Raw genomic sequence first — 17,763 nt, forward strand, 5'->3', positions numbered from 1 at the left:
GCATGGGAATGTTTTGACGTCAAGATCCCAGCAGTTGTTGAGCTGCTGACGCTTGCACAAACTATTTCTCCCAGACCACTTCAAAGTGATTTCACAATGTCTGTAGGCCATAAAAAATTTGGCGACAGATGCGGATAGATGGAAAGCAACACGGAACAAGGCCCGTACTCACACACAAACAAAAAAAATTCTCTTTAGCTCCATTTGTTCGTAAAAGAAAATGTCAATCAGTCGGGTTGCTGGACATATAATTAGCGAAGGCAGTCGTGCAATGGGAAGCACAACTTGCAAACGAAGAGCTTAGAGAATTCGGCCCTAACGTTTCATTTTTATTTCACGCACGGCAATCAGTAAGAATGTGTTACAGTTTGCTGCAATACCTAAATACAACACGTTGCATCGAGACACTGCATCAGTGGAAGACAGAGCCACTAAATAAGCGGAGAAGTCACTTTTCTCTTCGACAATTATGTCAGTCAAGAGTTGTCTTATAAAGGCTTCCTCCGTTAGATATTTCTTTTTCAGTAGACACGAAAAACTCTTGATTATGAAATTATGAAAAAAAAATGAAGTAGATTGCGCTAACTGCTTCGGTCGTGAGGTGGAGGAACGCAAGATGACAGTCCAGTCGAGGCCCGCCTATGAAAACAGCCTAAATGTTCAGTGCTCGCCGCGCTGTGCTGCAAAGCTAGAGAGAGAAAAAAAAACAATAAAAAGACAGTGATGTTATCCAGAAAAGTGTATGTTGGACACCCCGTCCTGGGAAAAGGGAAGCGGGAATATGAAGAGAGAGAGAGAGAGGATGCGATGAATGTGTGCACATGTGCGGACGGCACTACGCAGTCAAAGGCGCTTGCACAAGCTAGTCGTTTTCAGAAAGTACAACAGTGCCTTCACTGCAGAGTTGCCAGATGCTGCCGAGCAAATAAGCAAATAACCACCCCAAAACAAGCCCAAAAAAAAGCGGCGCGACTTTTGCTAAGAAGCCCAAAAGAAGCGGACATTAACAAATTTTCCGATTCTTGCAAATCGTTTAATTACAGTATCAAAAAAACGCACAAATATGAAGGGAAGGCGAACAAATCATTTTAATTATTTTCAACAGCAACAATATCCGCAAGAATGAGCGAAAACACTCATGTAGTTTTTTAACATTGTCCCCAGGGTAGTCTGCACCCTGGTCATTGCGCGTTGGCCTGTACATGAATGAAGTTACTTGTTGACTCATCCAGCCTATGGTTCATTTCACGGCTCAACTACACACAGTCATCGTCGGATGTGTTCGACTCATCAGGAAAATCATCCGCGTCCACTTCGGAACCATACATATTTTTAGAGTTGAATAGCTGCAACATATTTAATGTCGGTTGAAAGTCCCGGCAGCAAACACCTCGAAACTTTAGGCCATAACGTACGTGCAGGATGCCGCTCAACATTGGATTCTTCATTCTGTTTCGGTGGCGCGACTTCACCAGGTTCATGTGCGAGAACACGCGCTCGACATCGGCATTGCTAAGGGGCATGGCCAACAACGACAGAGCGAACTCTGCTATTTCCTTGAAACAACTTTCGCCGCTTGCATCCTTGAAATCTAGCACTTCTACCCAGAAAGAAGCGCCGTCCTTGTTTACATTTTTCCAAGGAAGGAGGCACAGCCGTCTATACTGTGTATCCAGGAGTCCTACATCTCCCTTGAACAGTTTGAGGAGAGGCACGTCCTGAAGGGGCAGTTTTACCTGGCTCAATACGTTCTCGGGCGAGAATGATTTCATAGAATGCCATAGCTGAATGTTGGGAGGAAGCCTAAGCTGCACTTGCTTTGCAGCCTCAAAAATGAAATCCCGGCATCTCAATTTAACGTCTTTTTCTTGCTCAGCGTTAAGTTTGGATGCTGCCACTTCGATGTTGAACAGCACTCCAAAGTCCACAGCAGAAAGTGGAAGGTGGGTCGCACTGTCCTCCAGGTTGACTTCCAGAAGTCTTTCTCCTGCAGCTGGGATGTACAACGGGTTGAGCACTCTGCAAATCAATGACCGGAAAAGGTTCTGAAGGCAATCAACCAGTTTCAGTGGATTTCCAGTTTCAAGTTGGAACAGCTTATTGATTCTTGAGAATTCTTGCAGCAATGGGTTCAGGAACACAAGGTACAGCTTGTTGACAGGATCCCGATACATTTCGGACAGATTCTCAGCGTCATAGCAACGGTACTTGTCCTTGCAGATGGTGAAGTGAAGCTTGAGTTCCTCCCATTGTTCCAGTATACGTTTACAGCAGCCGGAGATTGACAGCCACCGCGTTCCCGACAGCTGAACCAACTTTAATGGTTCTTTGCCGTTGTTCATCAGTCTGTAAATTTTGCCGTATTCCTGAAGCCGCAGTGAACTATGCGAAAACCAACTGTACGAACGGCCAACCAGGAATTCTAGGCTCCGGGGCAGCACTTCTACTGCCTTGCTTGCACATAGTTGAATCGAGTGACACACGCACTTGACTAGCATGAGGTTCTCATTTTTTCGACGCAAGTGTGTGTACACAGAATTGTTCCTCCCAACCATAACATTGCAGCCGTCGGTTCCAATTCCGATACACCTTATGAAATCCAGACCAACACTGGTCAAGAAGTCTAAGAGGCCTTGTGCAATCTGTTGGGCACTTGAACCCTCGAGCGTGAACAGTCCCAGGAACGTGGACACTACTTTTTTTAGTGAGGTGCTGAAATATCGAACCACGACAGCGACCTGCTTTTCATTTGCTACGTCAGTACTTTCGTCAATCAATAATGAGTACTGCGAGGCACCTATATCCTTCACGAGATCCTCAAGCAGGCAACGGGCAAGAACTTTTGTTATTAGTGCTGCACATTTTGTTCGGTGCAGCTTTACCTCGCACGCCGTGGACGACTGTAACAGCTCGCCGAGATGATCCACAGAGTTGATAGTGGCATGACACGCCGAGTAACATGCCAGCTTGAGCTCCAATTCTGGTGTTGTCGTTGGAGGCGATGATTTGGTGAAGCCCATGGTTGTCAAACGTGCACTGGAAAGTGGCCGGGAGTTCTTCGCATGTTTTTCTGTTGCCATGTGCTGAACGAGGTCGGCATGATGAGCGCGGATTTCACACTTGCAATACTTGCATGCAGCTTTTTTATCGTCTCCGGTGACTGGGCGTAACCAGTCCTTGAGCTGCGCTTCCTTTTCCCACTCTTTACAATATCGTTTGCCATATTTCGACCACTTCGAAGCCATTTTGCACAAAGAACACCACCAACACACTACGACATAGACGACCACGAGTGCTGGCAAGGCGTCAAAACATTGATGAATAGATAGGGACAGTTTCGTACTTTGTGACTCCTGCTACTATCACGTATATTTAATGACAAACGCGCGCGACGGGCATTAAAATAACAATATTTGCAGGAAAATCGCGAGTAAGCCCAAAAAAACGCGACAAGCGACTGTAAAAATTTATAAGCGACTCGGTGAAAAAAGAAGCCCACATTCGCTTATATTAAGCGGAACTGGCAACCCTGCTTCACTGCCTTCTAGGTCAGTGATCGGTGGGGACGGTGTTCCAGTAGTGTCGGTTCGCTCAGTGGACGGTCATATAATTACCTCAATGTATCGGGCGTAGAGTGAATATTCAAGTCACGGCGCTTCGGTAGTGTAGTTACATAACTATAGAGAATCATCTTGAAGTGTTTGAGGCCAGAGAATGCGCAAATCATTACCTCCATAAGTCACGTGTATGCCTCTCTCTCTCTCTCTCTCTTTCACTCCCCATTCCCCTCCCCATGTGTAGGGTAGCAAACTGGACTCAGTCTGGTTAACCTCTCTGCCTTTCCTTCTTCCCTTCTCTCTCTCTCTCTCAAGCTGAGAAAGATAGAGAAGATAAGGAAATGCAGGGACTTTAACAAGTCGGTTGGCTGTACCTTGCGCAAGAGAAAAGGGATGAAAGATTGAAAGAAATGATAAGAAGGCAGAGGCAAAACGGGTGAGAGTTTGCGTGCACAGTGGCAGACACAGGGTGTTTACAAGCGTATTCTCTGCTCCGTTGATATTCTGGGCTGATGATGGGTGAAGTCGTGTACCCAAAATCATTGCCTCTCTGGAGTGTCGACCATCGAGTTGGCTGAGCACGACCCGAGGGGACTGAGGTTGGACTTCGAACCGGGTGCAGTGGCGGAGCATAGAGCCCGAAGGTCCCTTCACATTTTCAGTGGCCGCATATTGGGAGTAGTCTATTCTAATGAAGAAAGAGTACGAACTTGTGAAGGTTACATCCAGTCGTAGGGAGCGCTGCAGCGTAGTGTAATCGGCCATTACCATCACCTTTCTCCTGGTGCGACGCTCTGATAACTGAGATCACTGCAACAACTGCAACTGTGGTTAGTAATCGCTGTTGGAGTGTCGGATCAAGCACGATCGTACGGAGGTTGGAAATCTTCGGAGTCTTGCAAATAGAGCTGAGCACCGCTCAAATACAGAACTAGAAAAATGGAACGCCGTTGGGAATTGCAGTGAAAGAGGCTTCATGATTGTCGTGCCATGCAGCACGCTCAATAACGCTTCTTCACGCGCTCCTATGAGCATCAAGAAAGCTGCTCTCCTTGAGAAGCACTAAAATCCAATGCTGCTCAGAACGACAGAAAGCTGAGCGAGTTGGAGCAATGCTGGCCCTCACCGACAAGTCGTAGCCGTTTGTTACTTTATTTTTCACCGCTGCCTTGAAGCCGAGGGCAATGATTCCGTGTAGCGCAATCGCAAGCTCAAAGCAATCACTCGCAGGCTGTTTACAAACTCCGCATCTTTGAAATGCAAATTAGATTTCGCAGCTCTGCGAGCCCGTTTTCTGCTTCTCCTTGGGGGTGCAGCTTTTGTTTTCTTCTTGTACCTTGGGAAGATTTAGCAAAACAACTCAAAACTCCGTGAATCTGGGGCAGTGGCGCAGGCTATTTCTTCTCGTGCGTGTAAACAACGTTGGTTCCATTTCGTTGCGTAACTCGCAGTGGAGCCACAATCCCTGCACATTAGCGATGACACCGTCCTCTCGGTACGGAAAACAGCGTGCCCAATAACCTTGTGGCATCGAGAAAGCAAATGTTGCCCCAAGCTCAATACACGCGGGTACTTCGTGCCTTCCCTCTGGAACTCTTCAGCGAGTGATGGTGCAACTTAGAGACTGAGAATCTATTTGCAAGTAGCAAATTTTTCCTTCAACCAACATAAACAAGAACTGCAGATACTTGCATATGTTTTCACAAGATTGGTCGCTCGATTCTTGAGTCGGACTGCGAACTTGTTTAAATTTGGCAACAAGTCCCGGCCATGTTGTTTGGATTTTGGCGGCTTTGAATTTTGTCTGTTCAGAGTGCAGAAGTGCGCAGGGAAATAAGCCGCGGTGTATTTTTTGTATACTTCTCAAAGTCCTGTCGCGTTTACTTTTCCTCGTTTAAGTCCACAATGTTATCCCAAGTCCTAGCGAAGTGCATCGACATCTTAATACACATGCCGCTGAACTGCCTAGCAGTGATATCCTTAGAAAACGACAGTGCCTGCTTTTACTGTGAAACACATTGCTGCATTGATTTTGAGGAACTCGCGACCTGGCAAGCATTTGCTTCATTGCGACATATGTCGTGCATACTGGTTGTGACACTTTTCGATGGACGGCAAGTGGACACGCGGATGCACTGCAGTTTTTCTGAGCCAGTGATGAACAGCCAGTGCAGCCTCCCGGATATTTAATAATATCGCGCAAACGCCCATCGCATGGCTTGTAAGCACCTTATACGGCTATAAATGGCGAGATGTGCTGCATCTCGCCGTTATATAAGGCGCTGACATGCCGCGCGCGGTTGTAGCTCACGAGGTATTATTAAACATACGGGAGGCTGTGCAATGAGTACCACGTATTAAGAGTAAAACAAAAAGCACTAGTTTTTGTGTGTTCTGTAGGCTGCAATGGTAATTTAAAGAGACCCCCCCCCCTTCTTATTCTTGTTTCACACAACGCATGGGGCTTTAAAATCTAAAGTTCCTTTCTCTTGTAGTTCTCTTGTAGTTTCTTTCTTTCTCTTGTCCAACACTTGCAGTGCGCTACGAGCTGCCGGAGTGTCCATGTTTGTCAGTAGTAGATGCATGACATTCGTGAGGGATTTGAGCACAGCAATCACTTGTGAATCCTTGTCTCGCATTTGGTCACCTGAAGTGACATTTGACGTTAGATGGCGAGTCATGCGGTGTGGCTCTCGCGCGTGGCATGTCTTGGGCAGTGCTGGCCACACCTCACTTGATGAAGCAGGAATAGCAGGGCCGCTTTTATCGTTGACATTCGTGCTCTTACTGGACACAGATGGAACAGGAGGCGGCGTTGCCTGACGATACTTTTCCCTTGAACCGGAAGAGGATTTCGTGGACTTTCGTTTCCGGGAGCGATGTCACCTTATCGCTGCAGAAGCATCTCTGGCCATTTTTCGCAAGATTTTCTGCTCTTTCTTTAGGCGTGGACATTCTTTTGAGGATGCGGCGTGCGAGCCTTGACAATTTGGGCACTTGAGCTCTGTTGCACGGCAAGTGTCAGTGTCGTGTTGTTCTGAACATCGTGGGCATGTCGCAGTATTTCGGCAGACAGCACTCACATGTCCAATTCTTTGACACCTTCTGCACTGAAGGGGTTTGGCTACGAAAGGTCGTACTACATGCCGAAAGTGGCCGACCTTTGCATGTGATGGTAGGCAGTCACCTTTAAACACGAGCCTTACACTGGTAGACTTGCCAAGGCGCCGAGCTTGTAGTAAGGCAACACCATCTGTGGCAGGTTTGATTAAAATTGGCAGGTCGCTGTCGCTAATCGATGTGCCAATATCATAAACGACACCAGCCGTGGTTTCGTTGTCCTGCGGAAAGAGGTAGTGGACATTGATGTTGCCCAGGAGCTTTACTGCCATCAAAGCTTTGATTGCGCTTTGGTTGTGGACATCAATAACCAGGACGTTCTTTCGAGTATTAATTCTGATATCCTTGATTTCTCCTGGGACAAGAGCCTCCAGAGAAACGGAAATCGCTTGTCTATTAAGGCGGTTGGGGTTGTTGGGAGGTGTGCCGGCACAAAAAGAATTCTGTGCGCCGATGGCCTTCGCTGTGGAATGACGGTAGACTTACTTGATGAAGATCGTCCGCTGATGTTTCTTCCCTTGGCCTTGCGATGTACCACTCTTTCGAAGCCTTCGTCATCTGAGGCGTCATCGCTTGAGCAGGAGTACAGCAGTCAGCTTGACTAGGAGGGCACTTTCTCTTCCACGGGCCGGTACCTGCCGAAGCAGTCACGTCGCGTCGGCATTCTGCCAACTCCACTTCCATTGCCGTGGCAATGGGAGGGGCGTCTCCCAGTAAAACACGGGAAAAAGCCGAAAATACTGCAGCGCGAAGGAACAGTGGAACAGATCCTGTGAATTCTACGAGCTGATTTGCTTGATGAAATCGCTATTGAAAATTAGGGCTGCTTTTGCGGGCTTAAAGATAATGTGAGAAGTGCTGCGGACAGTAACAGGCAAGAAGCACTCGGGCTTCGCCTGTGGACTTTCGCGACATGAACAAAGGTGATTTGTTATTCCAGGCTTCGTGCAAATCTGCATCTGTTCAAATTCCTCTGCCGATGTCAGCGGCTTCCATCGCCTTTTGAAGTCGAGCTCTCTGGTTCTGCTGATTCTTCGCAAATACTACCGAGTTCTCAATAACATGAGTCACAGTGCGCTTGACTATAAAACTTTTTAATCAGTCCGAGCTTCACGTGTTGATAACGACTCGCGCGCTGGTTCCTCCTTTGGTAGTCATGATGCCGACAAAGGTATGGCTGAGAACAGTGATGTCATTGCTGGTATTGTTCGTGTTGTTTTCACAGTGACTACGCTGTTTAGCTTAATGCGAATCGCATTCAATGTGTGTTGCACGCAGTGTTTAAGATGCGCAGGTGTTGTCAATATGACAGCGGAGCCAAATGCTGAGAAAGCACCAATAAAAAACACCGCCAAAATGCACGCATTACCTTTAAGTACCTAACGATCATTGTTTTCGAGTCAGCCTGAAAGAGAAAGGAGCAACGAAATGGGGAGAATGTGATATATTTATCACAACAAGAGGCTCGGGCGTGTTTAAAATATGGAAGGCTGCAGTGGAGGGGCCCGGAAACTTGGTAGTCACAGGAACCAGTATCACAAGCTCGCTGTCTTCCAGATTGATTATTCAACCCCCTTGCACGCAACATAGGAGTTATTCTACGACACAGGTGCCATTAGCGCAAAATTCCGTACAACACTCCGCGCGTTGGACTTTAGCAATGACTAAGCGCAACTGAGAGTAAGGTGCTCTCTTTTGAGTGCTGACGGTATTTTCACTGTATATACACCAACCGGTAATAATCTTGAATTTCTCAGTTGATTCGAACTGGATATCATACATTGCTTTGAATAAAGTGTAAACATGCGAACGACAAATCGGTCCGATGCTATGACGTTGTTTCTTTTCCTTTTCTTACTACATATATTTTTACATTGTTGTTGCTGCTATGCGAAAAGGAGTAGCCGTCACCATTATAAAGTGACTACGTCTCTTTATATTATTTTCATTCCAATAAAGAAAAAAACCGGCCTGTGCCGATGTGTAGATGTGCTGGTACACCGGCGAGCCATACAGGGCAGGACACCGACACACGCTACTTCCGGCATTTGCTGGAACAAGCGTACCCAGTCGCTTTGGGTGTTTGCGCTTTTGTTGTAACAATGAAGAAACAACAAAGCCAATATTTCACTCTAGTGGTTACTCTCCTATGAGTGAGGCTTGCACATAAAAATATTATATATCTTGGGCAATGCTACATCAGACACGATCACTAACGAAAGCGCCACGGACAAAGCAAATTTTCGTCTGCAGCGAATGTTTTTTTGGCAGTGCGAACCGAAACCAAAAGTTTTTGAACTGAATAAATATCTGCATCGTCCGAAATTGCGCATGCGAATTTATCTACGTTTCTATTTCTGCTTCTCTTCCAACGAAATATAAAAAAAAATATTCTCTCCGACAATAGTGTGGAACTCTCTCTATTCAAAGGTTTCACCTGAGGCAAGATTGAACTCTCACTGTTGACTGCTCAGCTACTGTGATGTTCTCTCGTTTTTTTTTCGAGTCTCGATTGAACTCGTACCGAACCGAAGGTAGGTTTGCTTTTCGTGTTTCGTTTTCCTCTCTGGCTTTCCCGCGTCCGTGCTAGGATGCGAGAACGCACACTCGTGGAGATTGCCACGAACGCGTGTTTTCGTCCAGCTCAGCGAGCTACAATTTTCCTGCTAGAGGGACCACGTATGACTTCTAGTCCGGCAATATTCTAACCTTCAAAAGTGCAGTTTATTATTCACTGCCTACATTCTCTTTGCTATGCGTTTCTTCTCTATAACGCATTCACGATGCCGTAGACGTCCATACAGGTCGCACGCTTGGGAACTCGCGTCTACAGGACAGGATGAAGTTCAAACAAGTGGCTTTGTTGAAGCAGTCCAATGAAAGTGACTTCCTGACTTTGTTCTCCATGCTGGAATTGACCTTTCTTTGATATGCTGAATCGGTTTTCGAGTTATGTGCATGTAATTTCTATTCGTGACGGTGTTGAACGTTTGATTAAACGTCGCTCGGGAGGAAACTATCCCACTGAATTGTGCTATTGCAAATAGTTTTCTCGGCTTAGAGGACTGTTGGTTACGTTTACATTTCTGTTCTGCACGTTCAAAATTTAGCACCGGGGAACAAGTTGGCCAACGTGATCCACCAATCTCTACCACACAGCGAAAAAAAATAAAAAGTTGGCCAACGTGTCGCCATATAATTTATTAGACAAATCTTCAATAAAAATATGTCACACGGAAAGCATGTTGGAAACATGATGGCGTTAGTCGAAGCTGTAACTACAGTCATTTTTTGTCTGTTTCCCTGCCGTTTTCAAATAGCCATTATACTTCTGAAACAATAATGTCGCAAGAGCCTCAACTTCGCCGGAAATACTGCTGGCATCGGTACTGCCTGCATTATTATAGAAAGAAATGACTTGGTAGTGACTGAGGTGCAGTGATTAAAATACCGTACTATTGATCTAAACGTCGATGTTACCGCACGGAAAGACTGCATTGCAAATAAAGCTTGCATATAAAAGCACAAATGCGCAGCAATGTGTTCGTGATACTCCCGAAAGACACCTGCACTGGGAAGGAAAGTAAGCCACCAGTGCCATCACAAATACGTGCAGCCATCCTATTGCAACCTAGACTGTCTCACGTCACCTAAATTACTTGTAGAGTGGCCAGAACAAACTTCAGTTCATGCAGTTGTAGTAAAAAGAAGAAAGAAAAGACAGTCATGAGAATCCGTGATTGAGTGAGCAATCGAACGAGTGATTTCCGGAGGGAAGAAGGGGGGGGTTGAGTTGCAGCAGGCCAATCTAGCCTTGCCTATACTGCTGGCAATTTTCAAAGTTGAACGCCTCTCATTGTATGCGTACCTATACACACCACGCTTTCTATGATCTGTGAGATTAGTGTACTTCCAGAAGACGAAGAAGAAAACGCGACACACCCCGCTTAACGAGCCTGCAGCCTTCTTGATCGAACAGGTGGAACGCATTACTGACGTGATAGCCTCGTCAGCACCCTTTCGTATCAGCGTATCTCGCTTTCTACCATGCAGTCCCAAGTACGAAGAAAAGCAAATAATTTACCATTAAGCAAGAAATCTGCTCTTGTAGCTTATCGATTCTTGTGCTATTGTCTACTGAGCGTTGTGCAATTTCGGTTCGTGCCAACGACTACAACTCCTGAACAAGATTTGTGCGTTTAAATGTGCCCCGTAAAGCGTGCTTTGCCTGTAGAGCAATCGCGCAGTGTGGCAAAACCAAACAATTGCGAAGACACACAAGCATGAATTTTCGCACACTGACACACGGCGTGAACGAGGAGGAGAGACAAGAGGAACCCTGTCAGACTTATCACGAAATAGCCCATAGGCATCACTTGAGGGGTCGCGCGCTCCCACCACCGGCCAAGTAACTCGACAAAACGCAAGCGGTCGCGTTTGGGCGACTCCAGACAGACACATACCCACACCCAAAGTACATTAACAAAATCACAGGGGGCGAGGAAAGCGACCTATGTAGGCTCTGTTCACAAAGAGGAACACTCACGCATGTAATGTGGGAATGCACCTTGCTCCCGTTTTCTCATCCCCCCGTCAGCAGCGAAACTGACTGGACAGCCTGGCTCAGTTCCGGGGACGTCGACAGACAGCTTGAACTGGTGGACGGGGCGGGGAAGGCCAAGCAGGCCCGGGGCCTTACTTGAGCCCGATCTCTCAGCCACCTCCCGCTTTCCCTTTCCCCTTTTCAATAAAGTTTACGACACATAGAAAAATGCCCACGAACGCGCGCACGCACGCACGTACGTCTTCGTTATCCGGACGTGGCAAAATGTGCGTCCCTGTGCTTCGTCCTGAACACTGAATTTTTCTGCCCATCAGTTCAACGACGTTTCATTTAATTAATCAACACGCTTCCTTTCTGCAGGGGCACCTGTACGTAAGTAGTGCGCTTAATTCAGAAGAAATGGCGAACGCTGAGAGTCAATCGCTGCAACCAGTCGAAAGCGTGTCGCAGTGCTAGCGGTCAGTGGGCCTAAATGAATGGGCTTTGTTTCGATACTTAACTTGTCTCTGTCTCTCGTTCGACACTCGCGCCTACGGACACCAAAACTCTGCAACAAGCTGGCGCTCTGTTAGGCGCAACTATTACGCTGTCAGTGGGTGCGACATGCTTTCGAAATGACCAGTACTAACGTGCCTGCGTTGGTGGCTGTGGCCGTAAGTAGAATGGTGGCGTGATATCTCGCGACGGCCATATTTTTCTTGTGTAATAATACTAAGGTACCGTATTATTTCTCGATTGGGCGTGTGCGTTATTTAGTTTTATTCAGTCGGGCCTGTCAGGCGCTGTTCGAATATGAAGACAGAAAAAGGTCCCTGGGGGCCATTATCAGAAAGACAACTTAGAGGTTGGAACTTGCATTAGGAGAGTTTATAACCATGAGTATTGGTTAACTTTAGTAAGTTGAATTTAGTAAATTAAAATCGTGACTCAATAGAGCGTTTCATGCTTAGTATATCGTTATCAACATTACCGCAGAATCCGGCTAAGTACGCAAATGCGTCGACATTGCGAGGTAACCAAAGTGTGTGTTTTGCATTTCAGCCGCTTCCAGAAACTTTGCAAACCGTGAGTCGTGTCGTGAAGGCAAGCATCATTACGCCTATTTAACGAATAATAATGTGCTTTGAATGAATTACCATAACTAATGAGCGGGAAAAGGGGCGAAAGAAGAGTCAGCGAGAAAATACGTTTATTTTTACGCGGTAATGCCGCGGTAAAACACACATGGCATTGTCACCGTGGTGAGAATGCCATGTGTATTTTACCGCGACATTACCGCGTAAAAATAAACGTCTTTCTTTCCCTCCTCGCAGCATGCTGTGGAATGTGATCAGGTCATGCAGTGAACGATTGTAAAGATCAGAACAGAAGAAGTCAAAATTAAGGCCACACTGTACCAGATTTTTATGAAGGCTAACTGTAACAAATAATTAAACCGCGTAGAGATCCTAGCTTCAGAGAGGGTCGATGTAGAGCTGCATTCGCAGCTCAGCGGCATGACCTTCGAGATCAAGTAGCGCCAAAGGCGCGTTGAGGAATATAGTAGGCGACTTGCTAGGATTTACGTCACGCCTGTTAACCACCAAGTGTACGTGTCTTCTGCTTAAGTGATATTTAATGTCTAGGAATATTAAAATTCAACGAATACAAATTTAATTGAATTCTGAGGTTTTATGTGCCAAAATCACGATATGATTATGAAACACGCCCTAGTGAGGTACTACGAATTCATTTTCGCCACCTGGGGTTCTTTGACGTGCTCCGAATGCACCCATCGGTTTTGCCCCCATCGAAATGCTGCAGTCGGGGCCAAAATTTTGACCCCGTGACCTCGTGCTGTATTAACAGCGCTACGCCATAGCCGCTAAGCCACCTCTAGGATAGACAAATACCAGCCCTGCAACTTGCCGAAGGTCGATGCAATAGTGTATACTCCTCATTTAAAACCAATTCAGACAAGCTGAAGTTTTGTTGCTTCTGGCTCTTTAACTGCATTGTTCTGCTTCCCGTCAGCTCGAGTGCCGTTAATTTCTTTCCACCTGGTTTGCCTTGCAGATGATACAAGCACTTGCCTTGCACTTTCAAATGGATTCAAGCGATTTAGCCCCAGTTATTTTCTTTCGTTGTTCTACTCTCTAAAAAGAAGGTATGGGTGATATTTAAATTCAAGCATACAACTAAATCACTTCCCCCTGTGGAATAACAAGAAGGTTTAGTGCTAACTGTGATGGTCCCTAGTTATATAAGTTGATTAAGTCTCTATGACCCACTGTGTTAGCGTAGTGGTTTGAGCGTTGCGTTGCTAAGAATGGTTTTCTAAAGTGTGCGTCAGTGGCAACAAGTAATTGCATGTTTTTAAGCATAAACGGGCAAATGCCTATAAAATTCCGTCCGCAGTCTGGCAAAGCGTGTAAGCCTTTGCATACATTTCACCTACATGTACAAGCTGCCTATCCCATCACGCGTTTGCAACAAAGTTACGACTCAGTGTTTTTACACAATAATACTTTTATATGAATCTATTTACCTGTGCCTCAATTTCTACTTCACGAATTTCTCATTATATCATGCTGAAGTCAGTACATTGCACATATTACATAACAGTGGTACTTTTTTTTTTACTTCGTCCACAGTATGCTAAATCGCAGTCAAACATTTATTTACCTTATTGTGTGCTATATATATTTTGTACATAATCTTGTGTATTGTCGCAGAGGCATTTAGGAAATCAATCAATCAATCAATCAATATGGCTTTATTATGTGAAAGTATTGATGACAAATAACCACGCGCACGAATAACATAGGGAATACTGAAGAGTTTAACTCACGCTACTGAAAGAAAATATGAAATGATATTACAGCGTGTGCCAGGACATGTTGGTATAGCAGGCAATGAATTAGCGGACCCGTTTGCCAAACCGGCCTATAAAGATGCAGAGATTCAACTCATCCCTTTATCACCTGGTTCAATGAAAACACTAAGGAATTGATTCTTTACGAAGTGGACCCTCAACCCGCCTGGGTGCAGAACTTTAGAATAAACCGAGACACTAATTCATCGACTGCGCTTTCGAACAGCATACACCAAACATTTTCTATGTCGAATAAAACGGGCTTCTTCCCCGGCTTGCTCCTGTGGCAGCGACGAGGAGGATGTTCGCCTTCTTCTCCTCGAATGCCCCAGGCAAGCCACGCAAAGATGGCCGTCAGAACAGGTGCTACATTTCATTGATCCTCACCGACCTATTTCACTCGCAAAATTGCTGGGCCCATGACCATCGAAAATAACACAGCGAAAAGCGTTGAATGCTCTAGAACATTTTTACGAAGATACAGAAATCATTAACAAGTACTAGATATCGCACTGAATAGACACAGAATGTTACTACAACTTGCTTTCATTATTTGTAATTATTAGCGCTTGCATATTACATGTCATACTCTTTTGTATTCTGTAGTGAAACTCACTCCTGACTGTCATATTCTGTGCATGTAATATTTTAACTCTGTAACTCCTCTTCTGTTCACGTGCTCATCGCATTCTATATCACGGCCGCTTCTGTGACTTTGTTTGTGACTTCGTTTATAAACTCATTGTGGTGCTACTTGCCTTTGACTTTTATGTCTATATGTTCGTGGATGTATAGGACTGTGTGCTGTGGATTTATGACCCCGTGACGTCGTTTCTTCTCATTTTCTTAGTGCATGTTTTTCTTTATATATTGGCACTTGTGCTATGAGATCTGCTATGAGAAAAGGAGCAGCCGTCACTATTAGATGGTGACTACATCTCTTTCTATTATTTTAATTTCAATAAAATAAATAAATAAATAAATAAATAAATAAATAAATAAATAAATAAATAAATAAATCAATCAATCAATCAATCAATCAATCAATCAATCAGTGTATTTTTTCAAATAACTTGTTACGCAATCGGAAGGTTTTTTTGTGGAAATAGAGAGCAACACGCAGTGCAGTCGGGAATGCACACCTCTTGTTTAGGTTGATCGGCTTAGACCTACGCACACAAGAAAGTGAAGCGATAATCTATTCAGCTGCTACACCTTCTACTACAGAGGCATGAGTACGGAAAGCTTGAGAAGTTTCATGGCCTACGTCGCTGTCTGCTGCTCTCGATGTACAGACGAGATCTTTGGATTCTTAAGGAGCAGGAATATCGGGAATGTAGTCTATTGGGCATTCCTAACGGTAACCAAACCAAAAAGCACGAAAAAAAGCAAGAAGAAATAAAAAGTACCAGACTGCACGGTTTCTATAACAAGCTGTCTCATTCCCATATAGTAGCTGCTCATTACAAACACTTCCTTCAGGACAGTGAACAGAAAATCAAGAATTTGAACTAAAGGGCAGAAGCCTGATGTCTTCGAATCGGAGCTCAAGAGATCAGCATAAGCCCTATCGCCAGTCCATTTTTTCTCCGGCCCTACATACGTTTTAACTTTTTTTTTTCTTATTTAAAAGTTGCACTGTTTTCAGTGTTACTGCCAGGTCATTGACAGGCAAACAGGGAGGAGCACGCAGCAAAAGTGTAGTTACGTCACTCCCTGCTTCGTATGCCACAGTTCCTTGTGTCTCAAGGGCTCTAACGGGGCAGCGGCGCTCTAGTCAACTTTAGCATCTGACATATTCTGGATATCGTATCATTCTTTCGCAATGCACTATAATGCTCATAGCACACGTCATGTGTCATCGCCATAATCTTATTACACATAGACTTTACGCACTTTAGAGCAATCATTTTAAGGCCCCTTTACAGCCACGTCACATCAACATCAAAGAACTCATAACTACACTGCGAACTCATTACCACGGGCATAGCGCTCTTTGGCCATACCCGGCACTTGCGCCATCAAACATTCATTCATGCCACAGTTGCCGCTTCCTGGCAACTGCAGCTTATGCAACCGTAATATTTACCGGGAAACAGTTGCCACGAACGCTATGCGCGGAGGCGAACTTTCTTTCTTTTTTTTTTCGGCAAGGCCGCCGACGCCACTGCCGCGGATGCGCAGAGGTGAGCGCCATCTACTGGTGCTGCAGGGAACCCAGCGGCGCACGCGGCTCGCTCCTTCCCGAGTTTTGCCTACGGACATGACAGACCCATCGGAACATAAGGATATACAGCTTTCACTGTAATAAGTTGCAGTGACGTCTCACTTCGTGCTATAGTGCACACGAAGCTCGGTGCACCTAGACGTCTAGACTGTCCGCATCGCAGATAACTTTAAAGACAGGGCTCGCGCGGCCGCGCCATACGCAGCAGCCGCAGGAGTAAAGCGGCTGCTGTTTGTTCACAATATCACTCAAGCTGTAATTCCTAGTAGGCTGTAGTTTTATTTGCCATTTACAATAGGGGGGGGGGGCGACGTTCAAAAGGCAGATACAGGACACCGTACGCTTCAGTTCGGGGGAAGAGAATTTTTCGCGGATCTAAACTGCGCTCGTCGAGCTGCTGTGTGGCGTGGCGTCGGATGCATCTGATGCGCTGCTTTACCTTCATGGAGGAAGGAAAAAGTTGAGAGAGAATTACGTCGCGCAGACAGCCTTGGCAAGTGAAGGCTCCGTGAAGCCATCCCTTTGCTCAGTGGCGGCCGAACACCTGACCTGTTGCGTCGAGATCACGGCGCAAGAATCAAGATTTGCTGAGACGTCTGGTCGCCCTTCCTTCAGACGCTTTTCTTCTTTTAGCTGGGCAGTGCGCTCGATCTCCCTGGCGTCTTTCGCTGCCTGTTGTGCCGCCTTCAGCCGGTTTTGTTCTTCTAGCTGGGTAGCTTCCCTATAGACCAGTGCACAGTATGGCATATAGTGCGCTCTGGTGTGGTGGGGTGTGCCGTGGCGAACATGAATTACACCCATTTTAAAATTGTGGCTAGTACCATCTCCAACCAGTCTGCTTCGCCGGTTGCCATTTCATGCTTACATATACTGTCGATGACGGGAGAGCCAGCAATCTTTACTTGTCCGTAGCGGGCTACATAGAATTAGTTTCAGAATATGGAAGGAGAAAAGGAAAGGAAAAAAGTAAGAAGGAAGGAAGGAAAGAGAAAAGCAGAAGGCAGGGAGGTTAACCATAATAACGTCCGGTTGGCTACCCTACAGCAGGGGAATGGGAAAGGGGAAAACAAAGATTACAGGGAGAGAGAGGAGGGAAGGAAAGAAGGGAATTATTGGTGAGTTCGCTGACGCGTGTGGTCTAATAGTAATTGCACTAATAGTCACAGACGTTCACACTAGCCCGTCGTCCTCAAGAAGCACATAAGTGCCTTCACCGCTTTATGGGCCGATTGGAGGAGAGTTATGAATCACCATCGTGGTAACTGATTCTTTGGACGGTACGCCCGAGATGGTGAAGACTGGTGGATGTGGCCGGAGTTTGAGGATCATCCAAGAATTTCCTTAGCGACCGCCATAGCGTGCTTGCGACCGCAGCAGTGTTTTGCAGACTCGGTATGCTGCCGGCGTGCTGCAGCCTAAGAGGGATGAGGAGTAATGTTCA

General features: G+C 45.9%; 2 protein-coding genes across 2 annotated transcripts in view; both read right to left on the reverse strand.

The window, feature by feature from the left end:
- The window catches only part of LOC142582657 (RYamide neuropeptides-like), a 64,917-nt gene that overhangs the window by 29,942 nt on the left and 17,212 nt on the right, over nt 1-17,763 (reverse strand). The gene's annotated exons all lie outside the window — the stretch shown is intronic.
- On the reverse strand, nt 1,257-3,020 carry LOC142583544 (SCAN domain-containing protein 3-like). Its single transcript, XM_075694030.1, has one exon. The coding sequence runs from the start codon at nt 3,018-3,020 to the stop codon at nt 1,257-1,259; it is 1,764 nt and encodes a 587-aa protein (XP_075550145.1).

Source organism: Dermacentor variabilis, chromosome 5 (genome assembly GCF_050947875.1).
Source record: "Dermacentor variabilis isolate Ectoservices chromosome 5, ASM5094787v1, whole genome shotgun sequence".
In the NCBI taxonomy this organism is placed as follows: Eukaryota; Metazoa; Arthropoda; class Arachnida; order Ixodida; family Ixodidae; genus Dermacentor; species Dermacentor variabilis.

Coding starts and splice junctions, on each gene's coding strand:
- LOC142583544 (XM_075694030.1), bottom strand. CDS start 3,020: ATGGGCTTCACCAAATCATCGCCTCCAACGACAACACCAGAATTGGAG.